At 38.8% G+C, this 25572-nt stretch overlaps 1 protein-coding gene across 2 annotated transcripts in view; it reads left to right on the forward strand.

Annotated features, from left to right (window-relative positions):
* BEND5 (BEN domain containing 5) overlaps positions 1–25572 on the forward strand; it is an 860026-nt gene that overhangs the window by 334856 nt on the left and 499598 nt on the right. For both annotated transcript variants that reach the window (XM_085067639.1, XM_085067643.1), the window contains exon 5: positions 11594–11810. In XM_085067639.1, the coding sequence (XP_084923765.1) occupies positions 11594–11810 (217 nt within the window). The remainder of the gene's footprint in view (positions 1–11593; positions 11811–25572) is intronic.

The following is a 25572-nucleotide window of genomic DNA, read 5'->3' on the forward strand; positions in this document are numbered from 1 at the left end:
TGAACCAGCATCACCTGGCAAAAAGACCAATGTGAATAAGATGGAAAATAATTTAAGCAGCAAGAAAATATCAGAATTTCTTTTCCCTCACTAAAATAAGGATTTTAATCTGTAAGTGGCCATCTAGGTGGTGTTTTTTCTTGGAGCTGGGCTCAGTGGGGGGAAGGATCGAGGTCAGCATGTTGGAGAGCAGGGGCCAGGGTGTTTGCAAAGCAGCAGCTCTTGGTCTCTGAGCCAGAGCATTGAAGTCCCGTTTCATTCATTTTCATCTTTCACGTAAAGACCTTGCCATGTTTGTTGCTCCCTTCTGCCTGGGAAAACTGAGGCTTTTCCTTCCAGGCTTCTTTCTCTTTTCTCTGCTGTGTATTTAATGCGATAGCTCTGAGTGCTGTCTCCAAAAGGGATAACTAAAGGACACAAAAGGCAGGGCTGCCCTGCACAATGCACGTTTAGCCCTGGAAATGCAGTATTGCCATTGCTAACAGGCCACATGCTAGCACAGGGGATAAATGGGAGACCTACAGCCTCTCCTTGTAGCAGAGAAATGCGAGCACCCCTGGAGATGGGTACTCTGCAACGCTCTCAAGAATAGGAGGATGTTATAAAGTAGTTTTTCAATGGAGGGAGGTGAAAGGAGGGAATGTGAAGGAGCTCGGAGGAGAATGGAGAATAAAAGTTGTGTACGTGCAAGATGTGTAGCCTGGGGAAGAAATAAAAACTTTGCAATGCTGAATTTAAATTATTTTGCTCTCACATTGTCACATCTCGTACATGTTTTAAAATTATGTGTTTTCACGCAAAGAAGTCAGGTGGTTCTACAGCATAAATCAGTCTTTGCAGCAAACAAGGAGGTACCTATCTTAGACCTGCTCTTTTCTGGGAATAAAGATGAGGCACTATCAGAGATTGAGAAGATGGAGCAAATTGATTAATTAAAAAGTAGTAAATCATCAGTCCCACATGATTTATGTATAAAAGAATTCTGAGGAAGATTAGGAATGAATTAGCTGAACTGCTAACAAAGATATGCACTCTCATTAAAACCAAGCTCTGTTCCAGAGGGTTGGCAAGTATCTGGGGTTTATCCTATATTTAGACCAGTAAGTACTACATCTTCACATTGCAAATGGTCGAAACAGGAATTTAAAAGGGAATAATAAAACACCTGGAAGATTGTGATGTGAGAGACTTTAATGAGAACAGGTTCAGCAAAGGAAAACCCTGTCTCACTACATTGCTTAGAACTCTGTGAATGTGCCCATAAAAAGGAATAAGAGTGATCATCCTGGATCAGACCAAAATTCCCTCTAGCCCAGCATCCCACCTCCGCAGTGCATGGGCACAGCCACATGGGAAAGAGAGAAGAATAAAAAGAGTTAGATAACCCTTTTCCCCTGGACTTGATTGACAGAACCAAAGGCTAGATCTGAATTTAAGGGGGTCACGGCTGACAGGCTGACATCATCCCTTTACCAGAAACCAGTCCTGAACTCACTGGTGCTCAGAGAGACAATTTCCCCCACTCATACAAAGGAATTGGGTGGTAAAATAAACAATGTTTTCCTAAAAAGGATCAAAGAGAACTCTGACAGGTTGGATGTTCAGAGTAGCAATAACCAAGTCCTGAGGTATAACTGTACCAATAGTATTTTCATCTGGTGAGCACATTGGGTTGTTTTGTTTGCTGCTCTTCAGTCCCACAGCCAAACATTTTCTTGCTGGCCATGCTTAGTGCTTCTGCTGGCCACAGCTCTGGGTGCTCTTCACTCTCACCCACTGCTCCCATTAGCTTCCACCCCTCTGCTGGCTGGTTTTGTTGCTTCAACCCTTGGAAAAGTAAGCACAATGCTGAGAACCAGGCACAGGCTCTCAGTTCTTAGGAGAGGCTTAAACAGCTTCTGGCACTCACATGTCTTGCAAAAGGCTTTAACTCAAGTCTCCTTTTTTCCCCCTCTTAGTTTTTTTCAGGAGTAACCTTTGTGTTTTGGAGATATATGCTCTTCCTGGATTGACTCACTTGGACAATCAGTTGATGTGGGCTTTCCCATATTTCCTCCATGTGATGAATTAACTCCTTTTATAACAGAAAAATTGCCATTGTTGTTTAAAAAAATATAATTGCAATGTATGCCAAAGAGAGGTGTTTCTGGCTTTCTCACCAACCTTTCTGGCTCATCTCCCTTTAGTTGCATTGGATGCCAAGGTGCACTTTTCCCCTGGGAATTCCTGGAAATGTTTCCTCACCTTTGGGTTTCAGCTCCCAGGCTTATGAGACAGGCTGCCTGACATAATGTACTATGACTTTTTAGAAGCATGTGACAAAGTCTGTCACAAGACACTGCTGCAAAGGCTAAGTAGTCACATATGGTGACAGGGCAAGGATCCTCATAGATCAAAACCCGACAAGGAAACAAAAAGGCAGAGGGCTAAGTGGTCAGTTTTCATCCCAGTAAAAGGGCAGCAGCTGTGTTTCTTAAAGTTGCCTATCAGGTCACTTGCTAAATATCTTTATTAATGATCTAGGGAGAGAGAGGTGAAGGATTAGGTGGTAACATTTACAAACGACGTGTCATTATTTAAGTAATTTCAGCCTGTAGCACACTGTTACAAACTTCTGGGTGATCCAACAAGAAGGTTCATTCCTGATAAATGAGAAGTTAGTACGTGAAGGAAACCACACAAAAATGTTATCCTCTGACTAAAGGGAAAAGCCCTGAACATTGCTGTTGGCAGTTCCATAGCAAAAGTCGTTTGAGATGCTGTTATAGTAGAAAAAGTGAACAAGGTGCTAGAAGGCATAAGAAAATGGGGCATTAAAAATGAATTACTGAACTCAGCACCCACTCTGTGTAGACAGACAAGGGTATAAAGCATAATATTATGGGGAAGTTTCCCCAGCTAACAAAATCTGACCCATGATGACAATTTCCTGTTTTCCTTTGTCCTTATCCTGCTCATACATCATCTGCTAGCAGAGATGCACTGATCTTTATCACAAATAATGGACTTTGGGAAGGCAAAGGCTTCCAAGGGGTTTCAGTTCCTACTAAAGAGAGTTCAGTATCAACCAAGCAACAACTGGCAAAAACCACTTTTTCCTATCTGTTCTCCTTCCTTTAGTAGTTAGTTAAAACTCACATCTAAATGACATAAATTAAAAATCTCAACTCTGTATTTAGACTGTGAAATCATCAACATTTTAAACATGGATTTCAGAATTCGTATGTTACTGAAATGTTTCCTCAAGTTGGGGCTCTTATGAGACTTATAAATTATTCTTGCATAGAGAAGTCACCTGAGACTAACCTAAATGAAGTTAACATAGATTTTAAAAATTATTCTTGCAGAAGAACAGGGAGTGGTGGGAATAGATGAACAGATGGGAAAGGGAGAAGAGGAGACTGAAGAAAAGGCTAATTAGGTAATTGAGGCTAAGAGGCTATTAGAGCTGACCCAGTGGTCTACTGGTAGTGCAGTTCAGGGACTTGAATTTGGGATTGAGGTTGGTCCCTCATTCCCAGGCCAACACATGCTCCAAACATCATAAGGACTCAGTTTCACAGCCTGTATCATCCTGTAAGGATGTATTTTCCAGTCAACATAATCTGGAAGGATTGTATGTCAGATTATAGTGGAGAAAGGAAAGAATTATGGGGAAATATTTGGTCACAAAGGCAGTAAATTATTATGCCAATGGATAAATTGTTTGGTGAAATTCTTTGGAATTAACTTTAATTGTCTATTGAAAAAAAAAAAAGAGGGTGATTGAAATAAATATATTTTGAACAGATTCTTAGTAAGAATGAACTATTTCTCACCAAACAGCCTTTCCTGAAATTTGTCCAGGTCATGATTCTCTCAAAAATTATTTTTCTTTCCAGAGGTGGTAGACAAAGCAAAGGCCTAAAAGGCATTTATTTTAAGTCATTCCATTACCTTGTTCCTGGCCAGTTTGAAGCTGGTATGCCTGTGGTGTGCCAAACTTGTCCCCTTCTCTCTGACCTACCTTCCTTTTCAATGCAGTCAGTGATACACATTCTCCTGGACTTTATTTGCTTATTTTCTCCCTGATGTCAGTATATTCAAACTGTCCTCTGAAGCTGTCAGGAGGAGAGTTCCTTTATGACCAGAGAGTCTGGTATAGGTCAAAGCCAGGAAAGGTACTGTGTTGAGGTGGAGCATTTTTGTCCTCATCTTTTTCTGGTACAACATTATTTATGCTGACTTTATTCTTGAAAATTTTTCCACTTATTCACAACATTTTTGTTGTGAACAATTTTGTTTTTCTTTTCTACATTGTAAACTTCAGAACTACAGCGGTGTGTCACTCCTTGCTTCTGTTGTTCCTTACCTTAATCAGTGATTCTTATCACAAATTCTCATGTGCCAATTAAAGTATTTTAAACTTTTTTTAAAATTTTTATTTTGTTTTTCCTCCCAGTAGCTGCATTTCAGGACACAAATGCTGGCTCCTGCATCATTTTCTTGCACCCATGATCTCTTCAGAGGATCACAACACATGTATGGCTAACTAATGTTTTTTGCGGAAAGTCAGTTTTTCTCCTTCTCTTTGCTTTTTGTCATTTATAAACACTGCATACAGATATTTCTGTTGGAACAATCCATGGCTGGAATGCCTGTGGTCAGTAGGCAAATCATATTTCAACAGCAGAAAAAGTCAGCACCATTCATTATCCCTGCAGTTTAAAAGAGAGTTTCTGTAGAATAATTGCAGTATTGGAGCTGCTGCTTCAGAGGAAAGTCACTGCAGTTTAAGATTTAGCAACTGGACAGGATAAACAAAAGATGGAGGGGGGAAGTATAGCTTTGGGTCTGAGGGTAGGCAGGAGGGACAAAGAAAGGGAATTGGCTGCTTGTCTGCTGGAAATCCCACTTGTACCTGCTGCTGGCAGATTTTGGATTTTGCTATCAGCTGACAGCTGCTCTCAGATATATTAAAGTGTTTTGTCAAAAGAGTGACAAATTTGGACCTTCCTGGACAAGTGTCATGATTAGGGGAGGTAGACAAGTGAAGAGTAATAGAAAGCATTGAATGAAACCTCCTTCCACAAAACCAAATTGAGGTTTGGACAACCTGAAACAACACTTCATTTTGGGGATCAAGTGTTGCCCTGTCTCATATGAGGTTGCTTAAAAATTAATTCAGTCATTTAAAAGTTTCTTTTTTGTCAGTTTATAATTTATCAGCCCTTATTCTGCTTATGCTGTCAAACAGAAGGATGGTGACTTCATTTCTGCCAGCAGAACCTGGGGACAGATTTTCAGCATTGCTTCATATCTCGTAATCATGACTCTTCCCTGCTTTCTTCCCTGTGCTTCCCACGAGCTACACCCTCTCCTCAGCATTTCTGGTCACTCTTAAGAATAACAACTTTCACTGCTTCCCTCTGGTTTTAGGGAGAAAAGGTTTCTTTATGTTTTGGTTATTGCTGTTGTAGGACCTATAAGAATGGCTTGTTGGACCACACTTGTGGCAGGAGTTCTGCAAACAGAGGACAAAGGACATTTCCCACTGCTGTGGTTTTATTTCTTGTTTCTCTTCACCACTGAGTTTTCCTTGTCAGAACACTGCACTGTGTTGGAGACACAATTTGGATAAAATCCTTTCTGAGGTTTCTGAGGTTTTTCTGAAGCAAGGTCCTCCTGAATGTATCCAAAGTATAAAATTTGGGAAATAATTCTCATAGCATTTGCTTACAAAAATCTGATTTAAGGTTTTGGCTTTCAAGTAGTAAAAAAAGGGAGTAATGTATATCCAGGAAATTTCATTATCTTACATCAGCTGATTCATCTGATGTGCTGGTCTCATAAAAACAATTATTTACTAGCAGTGATACAGGTACCCAACACCATGTTTATTATAAACATTTAGCATGCAAACTCTCTCTCTCTTAAAAAAAAGAAAACAACCAACAAAAAGCCAAGATTTTTCACTGCTTAATGAATTACTGACATTTTAGGGAAAAAAATAGTTAAAACTACAGTGTTTTCTCCTTGAAGTTGTCAAGAATGAAGAGACTTTACAAGCAATCTTTGTACAGTTCATTATTATTTGAATTCCCTAACAGTCTTGATAGAGGTTGCTTAATTATTTCAATTAAAAAATGAGACCTGAGTGCTTAATGTGTAGAGTTCCTGATTTTATGAAATTGAATTACATAATATTTTGATTCTTGTACTTAAGAATAAGAAACCAGGTACTGTTAGAGGAACAAAACCTTGAGGTCTTAAGTTATGGAAATATTTGGAGAACATTCTAATACACAGTAGGAAGAATAAAAGGACTTATTTTGCAGTGTCTGAAACTGACTTAGCTGTGCCAAAACCCATTCAGTTGTCTGCAAAAAATATTTAACACCATCTGACGTATTCACTGTCACTCCATGCTCTGCAAATCAAATATAAAATTATGTGCAAGAAAAAAACCCTACAAACTTATTTTGTCGCAAGTAAGCTAGGAATTTTGAAGATGGTCAGCTCCACTTGTCAACAGGAATTAGCAAGAAGAAAAATAATGGTTTAGACTAACAGAGAAAGAAGTCAGGAAGGCCTTCAGTTGGAAAGGGTTGTCTCCCAGAAAAGGAGTTTGCAGCACATGATTTACATCCTTATATTTTGTCCAGAGTTTGTGAGATTTCTTACAGTTAATAACTGGGGACATCCAGCTGTAGGAATAAAATCTGAGCGCTCAGAAAGAGTTGCCACATCTAGTATTTAGGGCAATGTCAATAAATACCTAGAGGTTATTTTCCAAAGTTGGATCAGAATCAGGTTTTGGGTCGTTAGGCTTAATTTTGTCTGAGGCTGTGACTCAGGCTCACCCCTTTGAGTTCTGTAGGCAAGCTTGGAAATTTGTACATTTGCTAAGTAGTATCTCTAGCCATGCAAATTGATGGCAATTGAAAATGATCACCACAGTGTGTCACCACAGCTAATGCTACACCACAACTTGAGCATTGCTCTATAAGTCAGATCCCCTAATTTTTCTTTTGGCCATGGATTTCTTGCAGCACCTGCAGATTTTTTGTTTTTCCTCCAAAGATCATAATTTTACTTTGAAGTGTCCTGACTGTGATATGTCTAACCCAATCCTGCAGAGGCAAGGAACTGAATAATTACTTTTCCAGTGCCATATTAAAAGCAGTCCAAAGTCTATTTATGCTGCTCATTAAAGTCATTGGGAATTTGGCTGGGCCAGAGCTCCCTGCTTTGGTTGTGCAACAGGGAGAGGAAAGCATTCCAAAAATTGTTATTTTGTAATTATTTGTGCTGTGGCACCACAAAAGGGTTTGATTAGCACCCTTCTATGTTTTAAACTTAGAGAACAGATGCCTCAAAGCAGTACCACCACTAGCCCCAGTGTTTGTCCTCTTCCAAAGCCTTGCTAACTCCCAATTTTCAAATGGAAATTAGATAGCAGAGAAAAAAAAAAAAACAAAAAGCAAGACAGGTATTAGAGTTTGATTTTAAGGGCAAAATTATTAGTTGAAGTTAAAATTACATTCAAATTAGAAGTATAGGTAGGATAGTTTTCAAAGCTCAGTTATACCCCTCAGTGCCTGTTGTAGTAGCAGGGAGTAAAATCCTGGAGCCTCTAAGGTCATCGGGTTTTTGATACTGGATGAGGACTACAATTTCAGCTTTTATTTTTTGTGCACTGACAAATTTGATCTACCAAAGCAGAGCAAATGTCCTGACTCCAGGCTGCACTGTACAAACAGACAGCAGCAGCAGGCACAGACACAACTCACACTTGGAGCAGCAAATCCACTGGGTTGGGAGTGCTGCCCTGTCAGAGAAAAGACACTCAAACCCACTGGCTCAAGCCTTGGACTGGCACTGCACTATGAGCATCCAAATAGAGAGAAACTCTCAATCTCTGTGCTTCCTTTTTCCTCGGACAGAAAGACTTTTGTGTTTATCTTAGGCAGTTTGAATTTGTGTCAAACCGATGGAAAATATCCAGCTTTGTTTCTTCAAATACATCCCAAAAACAGACTGGAAATGAGTTGTTTGCACTTTATTCTCTGTGGCTGCACTTGGAATGGGAGTGGTTCTCCTTTCAATAACCATCCAGGAGCTCAGAGATCCAGCAGTTGTGTATCAATTAGCAGGATGCATTGCTGAGTGTGAGCTGCCTGGAAATGCAAAGGGACAAACAGGAGCATTAAGGTTTCCACCATCATTTTGCTTTCCTGCCTTTAACTACAAATTGGCTTCATTGTGACTCACAGCGTAAGAAGTTGGTGCATTTCTGCAGATCCATGATAAGATATTTTTCTTTAGTGAGAAATGCAGTTAGACTCTACATTGTGAATCTGTTCCTGCCAGGCCCTAGATGCATTAGTATTCCACTGGCAGCTGCCTGTAGGTAGGAATATTGTTTTTGTCCATAACCAGAGGGAACAATCAGACTAAGCCATTCCCCAGCTATAAACCAGCCAAAGTAATTGGGTTTAATTTTAATTTTTGTAATAGCTTTAAATTAATAGGAGCAGCTGCTGCCACAGTGTGTGGGTGTCCTTTTCCAGAAGGCATAGAACAAAAAAGGGAAAGAGTAAACAATAGTGTGTCTAGGACACAAAGGTTAATTCAAGAACTGAGCAATGTCTTTTCGTTATCAAAAACTCAGTTGGTGATATCTAGCACTGTGTCTCTTTTCTTTCTTTTTCTTTCCCTTTTTTCTTTTCTTCTTTAATTCCCTGATAAGATCTCAATCTGATTAGGCTCCTGTGTGTAAAGATGTGTTGTTGGTATCTAAACCCTGACTCTCTTTCTCTCTATGACTCACAAATAGATTAGCAGTGACAAAGTGCTAGGAGAGATAAAAATAGATTAGCAGTGACAGGAGCACTATTATAATTATTTTTTGAAGATATGCTTTGAATTAAGAGTTTGGGCACTTTTTGCCCTGAGAGGGTGAATTTAAACCTAGGAACTGAGGATGGTTTCTGCTGTTGTGTCAGACACCAGATAGTGAAATGTCAATACCAGATGTCCTAGACATCAAGATTAGCCATAATAGCCAAATGCAGCCATAAAGTGATGTGTCAAAGTGGATAATAAAACAGATGCTTAGCTTTTATAATGAAGGGGAAAGGGAATGAAATATCAAAAGTGCCTTTAATACATTAACAAAGTTGTCTTCAACTTGCTTAAAAGTAGAAAGTTATTGAACCAAGGAGAACTATGTGTCATTTAAACATTAACTATCAGTAGATGAATTTCAATTAGCATTAGCCTTTCTAAAATCCTGAATTTCCTCCTATTGGTCTCATTTTACATGAAATTTTTATAGCACAAAGTGAGTCTTGTCCTTTATTATTTCTCCCATGCTAATTTGGAAACAAATAAAGTTCAACAACTCAGCAACATACTGTTTAAACTTGCATTATGGTTTGAGGACTGGGAGCTGGAATACATTTACCCACTGCCATATCATCTGCTTGATTTGAGATCAAATGAGGGATGTCCTATAGCACTCCAGAGTAAGGGCGAATGATAGAAATATGTTAAGATACTGAAGAAAACCATTAGGTGAGAGTGCTGCATGCAGATGGCTGGTGGCATTTTTTCCCTACTGATACTTCTTTAAAAAACAGAAAAGGTTTTTTTTTTCAGTCCTTTGTATTTGTGCCTTAAATATAATTTTCTGATCTTTGTGGTAAGCAAGTGTCTTTTATAAAAAAAAAAAAATCATCAAATCATAGATTTTATTAGATTGGAAAAGTCCTTTTTTGTAATTGAGTCTAACTGTTATCCTGGCACTGCCAATTCCACCATCAAACCATGTCCCCAAGTGCCACATCTACCCATCCTTTAAAAGTACCTCCAGGGATGGTGACTCCACCACTTGCCTGGACAGCCTCTTCCAACACTTGAAAACCCTTTCACTGAAGAAATATTTCCCACTCTCCAGTCTAGATCTGAGCTATAACCTCACCAGTGCTGAGAACAGGGGCACAGTCACTGCCCTGGTCCTTCTGGCCACACTGTTGCTGGCACAAGCCAGGTGCCATTGGCCTTCTTGGCCACCTGGGCACACCCTGGCTCATGTTCAGTCATGATGCTGAAATAAATCATTGAGGCCCTGAATTTTCAAGAAGCAGGGCATTAAAAAGGGCAGATAAATTCTTATTCTGAGTGTAATTAACTGCATCACTGGTTCTTTATTTTACTTTCTCAGGAAGATCTCAATTCCTTTCTGTTTCTCTTTGTAGATCCTGAGTCTTGCTGATCAGACTCGTTAACTGCTGCTAATTGGCAAACATGTACCTGTGTATAATGAGAGGGTTTTGTCCTCCAATTCATATTAGCAGTGAGAGGCCAAAACTGATGTTCTGCAGCACACCAGCTTCTCGGAATGATGACAAAGAGTCAGGTTACTGGTGCTATGTCTGTAAATCTTGTTATGTTTTTCCCTCTCCATGATCCCACTTTAGCTGAGATCTGCTTCAGTCATTAGATGAGACCTGTTTATAATGGTGTGTAATTGAATCAGGTAGAGTCTGCAGGACCATAGCATTTTGTTGCCAAACATGACTGGTAAGTTACTTACATCAAATTACAAGTACATGGCATGATTGGAGACTATTTCTGTCTGAATTAAGCTAGAAATTCCACCTAAGAAATGAACAAAGCATAGAAACAGAAATAGTGGACATCTCTCATCTATAGAACAAGTTTTTACCCCACTCTGAAACATTACCCATTTCTCTTGAAAAGTAATAGAATTATCAGAGTTGTGTGAGAGACCGCAGGCAGATATTTGTTACTCTTCAAAGAGATACCACCTTGATAACAATGACATAAATGTCTTTATTATAATTATTTGCCATCATGTATATTCATTTCTGTCCTGTCAGGTAAGCCAGAAATGTTGAGGAGGGCAGCAGTCCAATTTGGAATGGGAACAGATACTTTTTTATCCTTTGCTTTCTATTTTAAGACCTGGTTATTTTCCATACCTGAATTTTTTGGTGTGATTTTCAGGTTGTTTGTTTATTTGGTTGTTTTTTTTAACCTCAAGAATTTATCTTTAGTTCCATTCATTGGCTAGATCTGGATATGTATCCCCTGGCTATAAGATGTATATAAAGATGTCCTGAATTCAGTAACAGTTTTGTCAGTGTTGCCTTATCTTGCCATTCCTTCATTTGCTGGTGAATTAAACCTGTAGCAAAGGGTGTAGCCCCACTGCAGACAGAGGTCTGGCTGGAGCCTGTGCATGAGGAATGAGTGGTATGAGGTGGCCTGATAGGGAAGTAGAGCATATTTGGACAACCTGTGCATCCTTTTCAATTTGTGGGAATGGGTTTCCCTGGCTGTGTGATGCTCTCCCTGCTGTGGTGGCTCTGAGGTCCCTGTGGTGACAGGGGCACAGGAGCTGTCACAGCCCTGCTCTGCATGAGGCTCTGGATCTCCTCGCCAGCCCTGAGCTGTTCAAGCTGCTCCACTTCATTTACTTTGGAGGAAACCTGAATCTCCCACAGCCCTTTTGGTTCAGATTTCTCATGTCCACGTACACATACATCAATTAACACATATCCATACGTGGTTTTTTGTTTTCCAGGCAAAGAATCCCCTCCAAAAACGTGTATTACTATCGCTGCCCAGACCACAGGAAGAACTATGTCATGTCCTTTGCTTTTTGCTTTGACCGAGAGGACGACACTTACCAGTTTGCCTACTGCTACCCCTACACCTACACCCGCCTGCAGCACTACCTGGACAACCTCCAGAGGAGGAACATGGACTACTTTTGCAGGGAATTGCTGGGGCTCAGCGTGGTGAGTACCAGGCATGCTTGCCAGCCAGGCTTCCTTATGGATGTCTGTCCTTAAATGCCTCTGGAGTGTAATTCATCATCCTTGCTTGTGGCTGGCACAGACCTTTCCCATGAGAATTCTTCTCTCTCTTCTTCCTGTGTTTTATAAACAAAGATAAAGTTTGGATGTTATTAAAAACAGTTTCTTGGGATGTGGACAGTTCAGGCCTGGCCAGTCAGGCCTAGGGGGAGGCTTCGAACTGACCAATCTGGGTGACCTTTGAAAAGTCTATATAAGTTGGAATTAAATAATAAAACCTTCTTCTTGATGCCACACTTTGAACCTGGGTCTTCTTACTCTGCTAGCAGCTCAACAGCAACACTTGCAAAAGTACCCACACACACATATTTGGTCTCCTGCTATCAGTGACACAGGAGGAAGTGGACCTGCATGGTGAAATGCGGACAAATGTTAATTTAATTTCACATAAAATGTTGCCTTTGTGATGGGCAAGGAAATGCTAAATTCCTATGTAGGATCAGTTCACCTCTAAAGACATTAAAAGATGAAACTGAAAGAGTTTTATTGAAGAAATGTGATTTTTAGAGTACTCTGACCATTTGTCTTTCTGGAAGAGCTTTTCTGTTCAGAAAGAAGTTGGGGTTTTTTTGACCCAGAAGATAACTTTTCTTAATAAAATAATGCAAAATATACACAAACCACCTATTTTATTTTCTTTTTAAAATTCCTGCTTTGGCAATTTACAATTAGAAGGGATTTAGTGGTCTCTGTATAGATCCTGTGGCCACGTAAAATGAAGTGTCATAGTTCTTCTGAAGCAGGAAGAAGGGTTCATGGTAAGGCAGAACTTCTGCTCACTTTGCTATAATCTTTCTCTGAAATGCTGCCTGTCTAGGGGATTTGGCAAGCATGACTCAGACACTCCCATGTCAACTCAGAAATCATCAGATTAAAAAGTAATAGCTCAATTTTTTTTTTTTAACTTTTGCCTTCTCAGACTTCATAATGCACTTATACCACACTCCTAATCTTTTCTCTGAGATGTGATTTGGTCTAAACTTGTAGTGTGTGTTTCAGATGCAGAAAGCTGTGAAGGTTGCTGATCCCAGCAGCAGGGGCTTGAAAAAGAAACCCAGCATATACTGTGAAAATCAAAATAAAATCATATGTATACCCTGCACTGAAACAAATACAAGGTTTCCATTGTTAAAGCAGGCCATTGAGATTCCTATGGGGGCATAAAACTTGGAGGAAAAAATTAACTTACAGAGAAGAGTAAAAAACAGAATTAACAAAAGAAGGCATTTTTTAACCCCTTTTTGCAGGTTAAGTACAGTTCTTGTTCTAAAGATGACTATTGCATATCCATGAACTGGCATTAATTATTAATCATTCCAATTAGGGGGACAAACAATTATATGGGAAAGAGGTATTAAAAAATAGAAAAGTAAAATCTGCAGAGGCTGGGAGGAAAGAGCACTATCATCTTAATGTGTGTAGGGTTTTAATTATTAATCTTAGAGGACAGAGCTGTCATTAATTCCATAATGAAACTGAATTTGTTTCCTTTCACTCTGAAACTAGTGTATAAACAGTCATATTTGCATATTCATCAAACCTCTGATCTGACTGATTAAAACACAGAGATAGAAGGATTTGTCTTTTATCTGCATTTTGACAGACAGAGCTATACTCTTAAATCTTGTTAACATTGTGTTACCAGTTGTTGCTAAATATTATTTTTCATATTTCAGCACACTAAACAAACAGATGCCACTCAAAATGTGGCAGGAAATGTGCTGTGTATAAGTCCTGCTTTTATATCTATATGTACACACACAGTATGTTTTGCAGAAATTGATATGGTAACATTTTGCAGCTCACCAAGCTGTGTAAAAAAGCTTCTGAATCAGGCTCATGCTGTAATCTTTGTGAGCAACATTACAATCTCAGAGCATTTCTGGCTTTTCTCCACACACAACTGTCCTAGAACAGCTTGGTAATTTAATGTCTTTGCTGAGCTTGAATAGACAATTTCCATAAGTTCTCTGCGAGTTAAATATTTTAACATAGAGCTTTGTTGCTATCATACATCTTTAAATGGTGAAAAACAGGATCCTTCATTCTTCACTGCACAGTGCTTCATAAAAGCAGAAGCTGGCTGTACTTTGGAGAATTGCATGCCATATAGGATAGATTTAGAGCTCAGAAAGAGAGCTCTGTCCCTGCCCTGGCCCCTTATGTAAGATAAGAGGAATCAGATTGGCATAAAGGGGCCCTTAGAAGCTCTCTTCCTGCAGAAGGACGATACCCCTGGTAGCACATGGTGAAAGGTGGTTGAAAGATGCCGTCTGAGGACAAACTCTCATGCTGGGCACAGGGCTGAGGTAGGATGGCAGGGGAAGGGAAGGCTGCAGCACATCTGTCCAGCTGCCATGCAGCTGCTGATCCCCTCGGGTTCATTCCGGGGCACTTTTACAGCCCCTGCTGCAGTCTGTGGGTGTGAGGATGGGGAAGTGTTTGAAACAATTTCACTTCTCCTGGATTATGAAGTTTTGAACTGTGGCTCTTGGAGATGCCAGAATCTCACAACAGATCTTTGGAGCTGTTTTGGGGATTTTTTCTTCTTTGTTGTGGAAAAGTAAAGCTCAAGTCACAAGGAGCCATGCTTAAAGGATTACTCCTGAAGGCTTTCTGAGTGCACATTTTGCTCCATATAATGTTTTCAAGGCAATCTAATTTCTAATCTAATTTCATATCTTCTCTAAAGAAAGTACTATGCCTCCTTTAATTCCTGAAATACTATCACTAATTCTATGAAAATTGAAAGTGAAATATCGGTATGGGACATGTAATTGTCATTAGGATGCAGAATGACAAAATGGTTCAGAGCCAAATGGCGAAGTTTTCCATTGCCCTTTAAATGGATAACTTAGCTGTACTATTTCTGACCTTTTAATGTTTATATTCTTTACTTCAGAGAGCTATCCCACATTCTAGATGTGCCAGATGTGCCAAATGTACTTGAAAATAGTCTCTCCTGCAAGTGAGCTGATATGGTCACCCAGGTACCATTTAAACTGCTATTTTCATTCTGCCACTGTTGGCCTTGGGTAACTTCAGGTTTTCTTTGGTTTGCCCCAACAAATCAGAAGTTCAAAATCTGTGAGCAGTTTTTAAATTGTGATTTTATTTTTTTTTTGCATATTATTGACGTGTCTCTCATCTCAGCAAATATTATGCAATATTTCACAGCATAACATAATTTAAAATAATTTTTATATTTCTGTAGAAGTATGAGCACAGGCACAATTTACATTTACGGCACCTATTTGGTGATACTTATTCAGTCTCACATGCAATAACAGCTATGTATGTAGCATTATAACCAATGTTTCAGATTTGGCAAAATTTTTGAGTGTGTTCCCATTTGAAGTTGGTAGCTCAAATTGTCTGTGTGTGCACGAAGTATGTGGACAATTGATGAGACCTGTACCTCCACCAGCATTCCACAGGCACACAAAATAAATGAGTTTTGGATGGGCTGGCTCAACTCCTACAGCCCACTTTACAAATTGACACTGGCTGGCCATATTTTCATTACTCACTCCAAAGAGAACCAGGATTAATCAGAGCCAGATATTCCCTTTCACTCCATTAGGCAATGGTGCTTCCAAATTGCACTCGAGGAGAATTGTGACTGCACGTACAAACCACGAGCCTCAAAGGGACTTGCACAGTACTCAGAGACTGGAATATGGAATTCTGTTGAATTAAATATTAAAGACCCATTTTAAAACAAGCAGGCAATATGTCTGATGTAGGGCTCTGTAAGCGAGCCGATCTCCTCAGTCAGGTATGGAAAGACACAGACTGCAGCACCCTGTGCTTCCTCCTGGCTCCACACCACTTTGGAGTGTGCTTTTAATTTACATGAGTTACTCCTGCTTCATGCTGGTACCTGAGAGAGCAGAGTGATGCCCTAAGACTGTGAAGCTGCACACCAGATGTCACATTGTTGGTTCATTGATCAAATATCCTTTATTTACCGTCTAAATGACTTCGTGCCCCAGTAAAAATACTTGATCAATTCTACCATTTTCTACTGGTCCATTTTTAACTGCTCAGTTATGAACGTTTTAAAGCATGAAGCAAAGAAAATAGGCAGTTTTTCTGAGGTTAAATTTCCCATTTCTGCATTCAACTCCAGGTTATGTAATAACAGTTCTGTAAAAGAAAAGTATACTCTTGGTCTTTGAAAAAAAATAGAAGTTACAGGCTTCTGTGTGATGTAACGTACCTTTGAAATCCTGTTGGTGTCAGATTCTGTATTTTCCAACGGATTTGACTGTACCTAGGTTGAAATGTCATGTAAATGCAATTTGTGGCAATTTATTTGGCCTGAAAAAGGCCACTGAAATAGTGCTTAGAAAAAGTAAATCCCTTTTCTCATTTCTCAGTAGTGGAAAAGTGCAGCTATGTATATATTCAGGATACATTCTCTTTAGTCAGTGGTGTATTTTTTACTCCTATAGTACTGCTGTTCCCAAAACATTCGTAATATGGATGTCATCCCAAAACTGTATGTGAGATTTTAAATGTTCCTACAGCTATTTTCTTAGCTGGATTGGATATCAGCAGAAGTAGAGTTGGACCTAAAAATAACACCACCAGCAGTTCTTTCCAAAATAAAATATGACTTATAGCATATAATAGCACAGTGTGCTACCAGGGAAATTATATAAATAACATGAGAAATTACAGGGGACTATTCTATACCACCAGTTTTAAGGAAAACTTCTTTGTTACGATTTAAAGGGAGTTCTGGGAGATAACCTGGCCTGTGGGAATCACAGAGAAGGAGTGATAGGTGAAGCAATGTTACTGTTGAATGTTGCCATCTGTCTGTGGGATATATACAAGTGTTCATCATAAACCCAAGAAATACTTCGGATTGATTTGGCAGCAATATATAGTTTTTGAAAAAACCAAATTCAATAAAATAATCATTTTCAGTTAATATCATGCAAGGTTACTAAAAGTATAAGGTGGTTATTTCTTAACTTACAGAAAGAACACTGATAAAATAATTTCTAGAAGGATTTCCGTAAATTGCTCTTTAAATATGACTAAAAAATCTTAAATCATGAAGAAGGATTCAAATCTTAAGTCCATTTTGCAGCTCTCATTTTATAACTACTATCTTCCATTAAAAAAACTCTTGGAAAAAGCACTTCACTAAAAAAGAAGCTTTGAGCACAAAAAATCCATTAAGGTAAGAAATCATCTGAAGGAAAAAAAAATGTTATGATCCATTTTATTAAGAAAGAAACTTCTTGAAAGGAAGGACAGTAAATGAATTATGTGTGGCAAAGTTAGTCTATACAAACTGTTTTCATGCCCAGGTCCCAAGCTGCACCCTTTCATCTTGTAGCCACACAGGGAAACCTTTGGAAAGTCAGTGACCTTTCTCAAGTTTTCACTGGACTTTTTGTAGCTGTTCAGGTTGGCCTTTTGCTTCATGGCTCTTCCCATTTCCAAGTCAGACTCTTCATCTCACCTTTACTCCACACTTGTCCTTCATCTGGCTTGCCCTTTCTTTGCCTCAAATCTAACCTTCCCTTTTCTTTTCGTTTAGTTTATACTTTCCTAAGCTAGCTAGAAGAAAGAAGCTGTGGTATTTGTTTTCTGCTCTTATGTTACTTATCCTGCTTTGTTCTTTCCTATTCATTCCCCTTATCTCTTTGAGTTGTGAAGGGCAAATCCAAAATAGCTGAGAGGTCTTTTAAATACCAGGTCTGCACAAGGTAGTCGTGTTCTCTTCTATGCACTCACTATCCCCATCTCAGTGCCATTTCACTCAGCTTCATATCCTGCTCTATGACTTGTCTTCCTTGTCCTTCTGTCTTTTGTGGTCCTTATTGGCTCCATCCATCCCCTAATGTGCAATCCTGCAGGTCCAGAAAGGCTGGAATATGTGGCTTGTCCAGGCTTCAACCTGGAAATGAAACACTAATGAACTAGTCAAATGTCCTGAAATGCCTGAGTTAAGTGCCAGGAAAGCATTTCAGGGCCTGACTCCTTGTTTCATGGCAATGGCAAATTTCAAGTAAAAGGCAGGTTTTACCCATTGCTATCCTCAGCACTTTCTCCTGCTTGGTTGAGTGCCACAAAGCTCCATGTGGGAACTGTAATCCCAGTGGGAAACCAACTGGTTTTGTCCACACAGTGAGTTCAACCCTCAGACCTTTGCATTTGCCTTCAGTTACTGCACTCTAAGCTTTTGGGGACATGGAGAACATATTTTTACTTTCCATGTTCAGGGCTGACTAGAATCCCTGTTTTTTAGTTGGTGCTTAGGAAATAACACAGCACAACCAATTAATATCATCTCACAAAAAAAAAGCAAGCCTGAGATCCTGCGTATGCACCAATGTAAAGCTTTTTCATAATTTTAAAATTTATTTAGTTGCCCCGCAGGCTGTGAGTATATTTTGAGGTTATGCTTTAGAACCCGGAGAAAACCTGAGAATGCCTTCAGTCTTCCTTCACTTCCATTTCCAGAAGTTTGTTTTCCCTGCTTTGTAGCACAGCATTAAGCAATAATTACCATGTTGATAGCAATGCTGAATGTACTTGCACGGAGGGGAAATCGTGCTATGTGGAGCTATTAACTACATTTGCCCCGTAGCACTTCACTGCATTGACTCTGCTGGGATTTTGGCTGTGTTTGAGTTGGTTTCTGTTTAGATCTCCTGAGTGGTGACTGTGTAATGCATCTGTGGGGCTGGAGTTGTGTTTTAATCTTTATTCTTTGACTGTAGACCCAGAAGATGGTTAGCCTGGCTCACATTACCTGTAGGGCTGAAACCTTGGGATTGAAGGCTTATTTAACAATTTCAAAGTCTGCTCAGTCCAAAGGATTTGGATTTATGCCTTTTAATTTAACCAAAGAAAAAACTATTTATTGATTTAACGTTATACCAGCTCTAGAATGTAAGTATAATATATTAAAATCTCTAAATACCTCAGGCAAAATCTTGTTCACATAACTTATGTAAACTGAGCATTGTGGCTCCGCTCCAGCAAAACACTTAAGTGTAGATTTAAACTTAAGCATGTTAAATAGACATGTTGAAGTCACTGGCACAGTTCATGGCATCAAGTTTAATGTTTGTAAAGATATCTTTAGGCTCCAATGTCAAAACCATCAACACAGGCCTGGTGCCCTAACATTTTGTTGTGAACTTCTACTATGACTATAACAACATGACTACAGGCAAAAAATAATAATAAAATCCCTCTTTTTGCACTTCTCTATAAATATGCTGAATGTCTGCGTGTAAAGTGAATCCCCACCATTGCTCAGCAAGCCTTTTTTTTTCTAGCAGTGTATGAATATGGTGTGCATTTGAGGCCTTCTGCATAAGAAATTTGCACTGATCCTGGAGTTCTTTGTCCTTGCCATGCACATAATACTTTATCTCTCTTGTCTTTAAGCCTTGAAAGCTAAAAGCTGGCTCTAAGAAGACTTCTGCCTGTATGTCAGAAGGGATTTGGGCATATATCATATAGGAATGAGAAAATAAAGACATAAGAACTTATTTTGATGCATTACAAGATAGTGTAGACCAAGGCAGTGCAGCTCAGGTGGCTCCAGCTAGCTGAGTGCATCCCTAGTGCTGACCAAGTATTTGAATATATATACTTGAGGAGAGGAAGGAAGGCTCATGAAAATATAACACATGTAAGAAGATACAGCTGAGAGATATTATATGTAGCCTATGATCTGTTCTTGATTTCGGTGTGATTTTAATGTCCCTTACTTCTCTGCACTGTTAGCAAAGTATTTTTGAATCAAAGAATAGTGCAGCGATGAAGCACATCAATCTTACATGTAAGAAAGGCTAGTGCCATCCTTATTTTAAGACATCATGTTGCATTCAAATATAATTTATTTTAGAAGATCATGATATTCCCTGAAAAGGAAAAAAAAAAGTGTTTTTCATAAAAAAGCCTGCTGCTGTTGAAGTGCTGCTATTATCCACAAATACTGAAAGCAATATTTATCTTTGTTTTGAAGACAAAATGACATACAAATAACATGAGGAGACAGGAGCTTTTTAATGTAAAGCAGTAGGTACTTAATTGAAAACTGTTTTTTTCGCTTCTTAGGAAATATAAGATGCAGCTTAAAGCCTTTTTAATACTCTTTAAAAGAGATCTTACATGGCAGCCAGTCATATTGGTACATGAAAAGAACTGCAGTCTCTGATAAAGATCCTCTTTTTCATGTTTTCAAACAGCAGCTGAGCACCATACTGTGGCAGCAGAGAACAATCTGAGAAAATGAACACGGATTGAAAAGGCCCCAGTTACATGACATTTCCAGTGGGAAAAAGAAAAGCCAGCCCTAGGCCCACAGTCAAATATTTTCGCTCAGAATTCCCTAGAATTGTGGACATACCTTTTTACAGAAAGTGTGTTTTTCTGAACCACCTTGTCTGATGTGCTAATAAATGTGTAACATGGAGGATTTACAAAGTGGAGAGATTCCATCCATTTCAGGAGTTTTCATGAGTATGCATGAAAGAAAAATCTGTTTCAGAAATAATTTTCCTCCCATTTATTTTTAATTTCTCATCAATTGCATCCAATTTTGCACTTAGTCCTAATTAGTTAAAATTTAAGATGACTATTACTTTCTCAAAGTCTGACAACTTTAGGATTTCACATACATTTTTTTTCTCTATTTAGATTTTCTGCATTATGGTGGATTATAATAATGCATTAATATCCATCATTCTATTTTTAATCAGCTTCTTAATTCATTAGTAACAGCTGCACATTGTTAAATGTTGTTTGTTTATCCTTCTTTTTTTTTCCTTTTTTAAAAATCCGTGTTGCTTAGAATTAAAATATTAACTAGTCTTTCCATATTTATGAATTCTGCACTGTTCTCAGCATGGAATCTGAGGGAAAATCTCCTGCCTATCTTTAAAGAAAACCCATTTTTTTTTGAACTTTTGCTCTGACCACCTCCAAAATCCTGCATAAATATCACTGAGTTAAGGTTCGTAACATTCTTCTGGCTGCAGTGTCATTTTATATGAAAGGAGACTATTGCAGAAACCTGGACCGTTTGGAAGCAGCCAGTGGGGAAGCCTTTGGTGCTCATTTTCAGAGGTCAGCCGTAGCAACCAGTTATTTTATGCAGTTAAGTGCAGAATCGTCTCGCAATCCTTGTCAGGACCCTGGACAGCGCATCCCATCGGGATTCCCGGGACACTCAGCGCGTTTTCACATTCGCTCCTAAAAAAAAGCTGAAAAGACCTCCTGGTACACAAAACTGACCCCCAACTTCTGACATTTACAACTCCAAAAATGGTTTTAATGTTTTGGAAACCAGGCCCTATTTGTGGCTTCTGGGCTCCTCAAATTATGGCTGTGGTTTTCGGGAAAAGAGCTAGAAGTGGAGTCTGCTCCTTTGCAGAGTTTATGTGATTCAAGAGCTCAAGTCTGTTTTTCTTATTTGCCTTCTGAGAATGAAAAATAGCCAGTAATGTGTTATGTCTGATGGAAAATTTATAGGAATGTCAGAGATGACTGATTAAGGGCACTTTATAGATTAACAGATGACGACTAAAACAGAGGTTGATGGTACTGTGCTGAAAAAAGAGGAGATATTTTGGAAATACAGTGGAGATCCATCAAGGCTTGTCTGAGACCTAGACATAGATATTAAACCAAACAATGAATATTTCAAAATCTGAAAGGTACTGTGTAGAACAAGAATAGTGTTGCTGCACACAACAGGGTGCTCAGCAGCACTGCATCTTCTTTGTCTCCCGTGATTGGATATAATATCATCTCCTTCTTGCCTTAGTCTGTCTTCCTCTCTAAAGCTTGAGGAAATGGTTCACATCCTTGGCATGGGCTAGGTAATCAAGTTATCACCATTAAGGGCTTTGCTATCTTCTGTGTGGGGACCATCTGTCTCTTACAGGAATTAATGATATAGTGGGTTCCTAGAGAACTTATAAAAGGTTGTGGGGTATTTTTTTTTTCTTGTTTTGGTTTTTCCTTTAAATTGTAGTGGCCTCTTTTTGGTGCAGACAATTTATATCCTTGCTCTCAAGAGAACAAACTGCTCAGAATGTGAACTCAGGAAAACAGAATATGTGCTCCAAAGGTGTACTTTTCTGCTGTTGTAATCATCCTTACAAGATACTGTGGCAGCACCAGATTTGCCTTCAGCTCCAGCTGATTTTGAAATCCTTCACAGCTTTAGGAATAAAAGTGCACATATCCTCTAGATTTCTTTTATAGAAATAGATAAGGTTTTGTAACAGCAAATAACACTGCAGAGCTGAACAAAATTGTCCTCCTATAAATGAGACCTGGATGCACTCAGACCAAATAACATTGTAGACTCATACTACACGGACTCATAGGAAAACAGAGGAAAAGGTATTATATTCCCCATGGTCAAACAGAATTCTTGTCCATCTTGGCTGAAACTCCCATTAGCCATGGCAACCGAGGAGGGAAATACACAGCAACAGATAACATCTAATTTAAAGCTGACAAAGAGGTGGGATGCATTGATCTGTTTGGAAGAAAACTTCATTCTTTTTCATTCCTATAATTCAGATTTTCTCATTACTGGACACAGATGGCAAAATATAATTTTATTAACTATGACCATTTGTTTTGCAGTTCATCAATTAAATTGCAGAGATTACAGAGACTGGTTCATGCCAGCCATTAACAGAAACAAGTTAGTAGCTAGAGCTATACTGCAAATGGCTATAGATGTTGCATACAGTGCTTCAAGATCATTTGTTGCTATGACAATAATGAAGCAGAATAGCTGTGGTCTCTGAAATCTCAGATTTTTCATCTTGCCTGAGAAATACAGGCAAATACACACTCTTCTGTTAGAAATCTAGTATTCCTTTAGGACTACTATGAATTTTTGTATGTATGTTACAAAATAAGTAAGCCACTCTCTGCTTGTTAGAAAGTTAAATCAGAAAAAAATAAAGAAAATCAATGTATCGCAAAGATCCAGGACAACAACCACTTCACCTTGCTATCTACTACAAAATCAGTATGAGCCATCAGGTAGTACCAAGAAAAGTAAATTGATGGCTCCTGTAGCAGCCATCTCCAGAAAACCAGCCAAGAAAACTTTGGTAGAAGTGAATGAGAACTGCGTGTCAAAATGCTTCCCTTTGCTCATGTACCTTTCCTCATCTGATAAGAACAGCACCTGTGTTCATTTTTTAACAAATTGGATTCTAGAAATTATTTCCACCCCAGTTTCAAGTATTTACATATAATGGCACAAATTTCCTGACATGCTCAATCTGAAAACTTACTCGGAAAGAAAGAAGTTCTCTCCTGCAAGTGTTGACCACGGATTAATTGCTCCATAATCCCTTTTTTCAAATAACCAAGTGGAGTGACCCTTTTTTATGTCTATTTATTTTTTGAAATGCAGATAATCTCTCCTTCCTTTCATGCAGTCACAAATTACTAACTTCACACTCAATAATGTTGAATCACAACAAGAGGTTTAGAAAGACCTTGGACTGGTGATGGTTAACATCTCTAAAATACTAATTCACAAAATTTCTTTGATTAGCTTCAGAAGTTGCTCCGTGTGCTAGAAAGTAGGATAGCCTGTACTCTGGCAGCAGTACACATTATTTAATTTAATGGAAAACATCAACTGGAGATGTGTCTTTAACACAATAGGGAGCCCATGTGCACAGACAGTTCAGAACATTGGGCTTTTCTGGGAATTGTACTGCACAGAAATTTATTAGAAATGACAAAGGTGTTTGAACATATTCTTTCTTTGATTCAAAAACACCCCATAATGATTGCAAGGCAATGATCACAGCCTATTGCAGAACAGTAATGTTTCCTGGTAGTAAACCTCTGGAGCTGATCACACGTCATCAGATCTCCCTGGCTGCACTTAGCACTGGTGGCAGATGTAGTTCAACACTGATCATGGATAGAATTCCTTACAGCAGCTTCATAGCACGTTCTGCATGCTGGGAATACCCATCTGCACCCCAGTTTGCAGCCAACATGAGCACAAAATTGTACAGTTTTTGTTCCAGGGACTGTCCATGTTTAATCTCTGTGGGAGACACCTTCACCCTATCAGAGTTCTGTAAACTGATTTTATGTTGTTTAGTCAAATGATCCCAAATTCTAAATGCCTGGAACACATCTCCTGTTAAAAGCTAATATATAGCCAGGGTTGCTTCTTTTTAGAAGTCCATTGCATCGCAAAGCATTACATGTGGATATATCCTGATTTCAAAAGGTCATCTCCATTACAAGTCAAAACATCATAACTAACAATAAACTGTGCTCTATTTAAATGGCATTAATTTCTATAAGGAAAAATATGTAATGATTTTCTTCCAATCAATACCCTTTGAAATATTTAATGTTGCTAATTTTGGACAATCTCTCCTTTCCATTTTTTTTCTTCCTTTTTTATTTTTAATCCACAGAGCACCTGAAAGTGCCACAGTCAAACTGAGTATTTCATAATGCTGCATTCAATTTCTATAGAATTGGTTAAAGGCCTTTTTTCCACTGTTATCAAAACCATTTCCCATCTTCCTCTCACTTTTCATGACCCCTGCAGTGGAGCATTGGTCACAACCTCATTACCCTCCCTCTGCCCAAGTTGCCTTCCTTTGGAGTACAATGTCAGTGTCAGAGGCAGCAGGATGAGATCTGATATCTGACTTCCCCTCTGGTGTGCCTCAGTACAACAAAGCTTCACCTAGATTACTTCTAGATTGTTTGTCTGCTGTTTCAGAATTAACAAAATTAGTATCTCTGTCTTTTCCTAAACTTCTTGCTAGTTTTGAGGATGTGATTAATTTCTAAGATTCCAGAAAGTCTTTAAAGATCTGCTTTCACACAGCTAAATTCTTCAGGAATCATCTTGATTTATTGGCTGTGTAGATGGTTTTAACACAGGTTTCCACTCTCAACAAAATTTTAAAAACCACAAAAGAAACACAGACATGAAGTTATTCAGTAGTACCTTGTAGATAAATTCTGACTCTGTTGGGTAAATCAGTGAGGGACCTGTTGGAGTGTTTAACATGCATTATGTTATGTCTTGTGGTTTGGATTTCTTTGTGATTTTTTTTTTTCTGACATAGTTTCTTCTTCAGCAGAGCAAGGATTAATTTGTTTAATTTAGTTAGGGAGTGTTTCACAATGGCATGCACACAGAGGCAACTGTGCATAAGGAATATTAAGGTTACCTACAAAAAAACCTTCTTTTTCCTGTAAAATCACCTTGCACCTTCCTGCACCTTGTGCTCATATAATTGAAGATGGTAGAGAAGACAGGAGCTTCAGAGCCACAGCCAGCAGTGAAAGCAGAGAAAATCAAGACAAGTCTTTGAGAAAAACAGATGAGATCATGCAGTTAGCAGGAGATGCATGGAGATGTTTTCAGTGGCTGTTTGTCTTTCAGTGTCACGGCAGAGCCCATGGTGACACACAGCCTTTGTTCTTGCTTCACATTCCGAAGACACTGATGACAAATAGGGTCATGCAATGATGATGCCTTGCCAGATTTGGGAATATGTATTGCTGCCATTACTTCAGAGGTCAGTTTTAGCTTTTTTCAAATTAGGGTGCAGTCATCTTCAATCGCACTGTAAATTTTGGGAAAATGTTCATGATGAAATTTGGGAAATGTTTGTGAAAA

This window comes from Lichenostomus cassidix, chromosome 8 (assembly GCF_008360975.1).
Source record: "Lichenostomus cassidix isolate B80296 chromosome 8, HeHo_3.0, whole genome shotgun sequence".
Lineage (NCBI taxonomy): Eukaryota > Metazoa > Chordata > Aves > Passeriformes > Meliphagidae > Lichenostomus > Lichenostomus cassidix.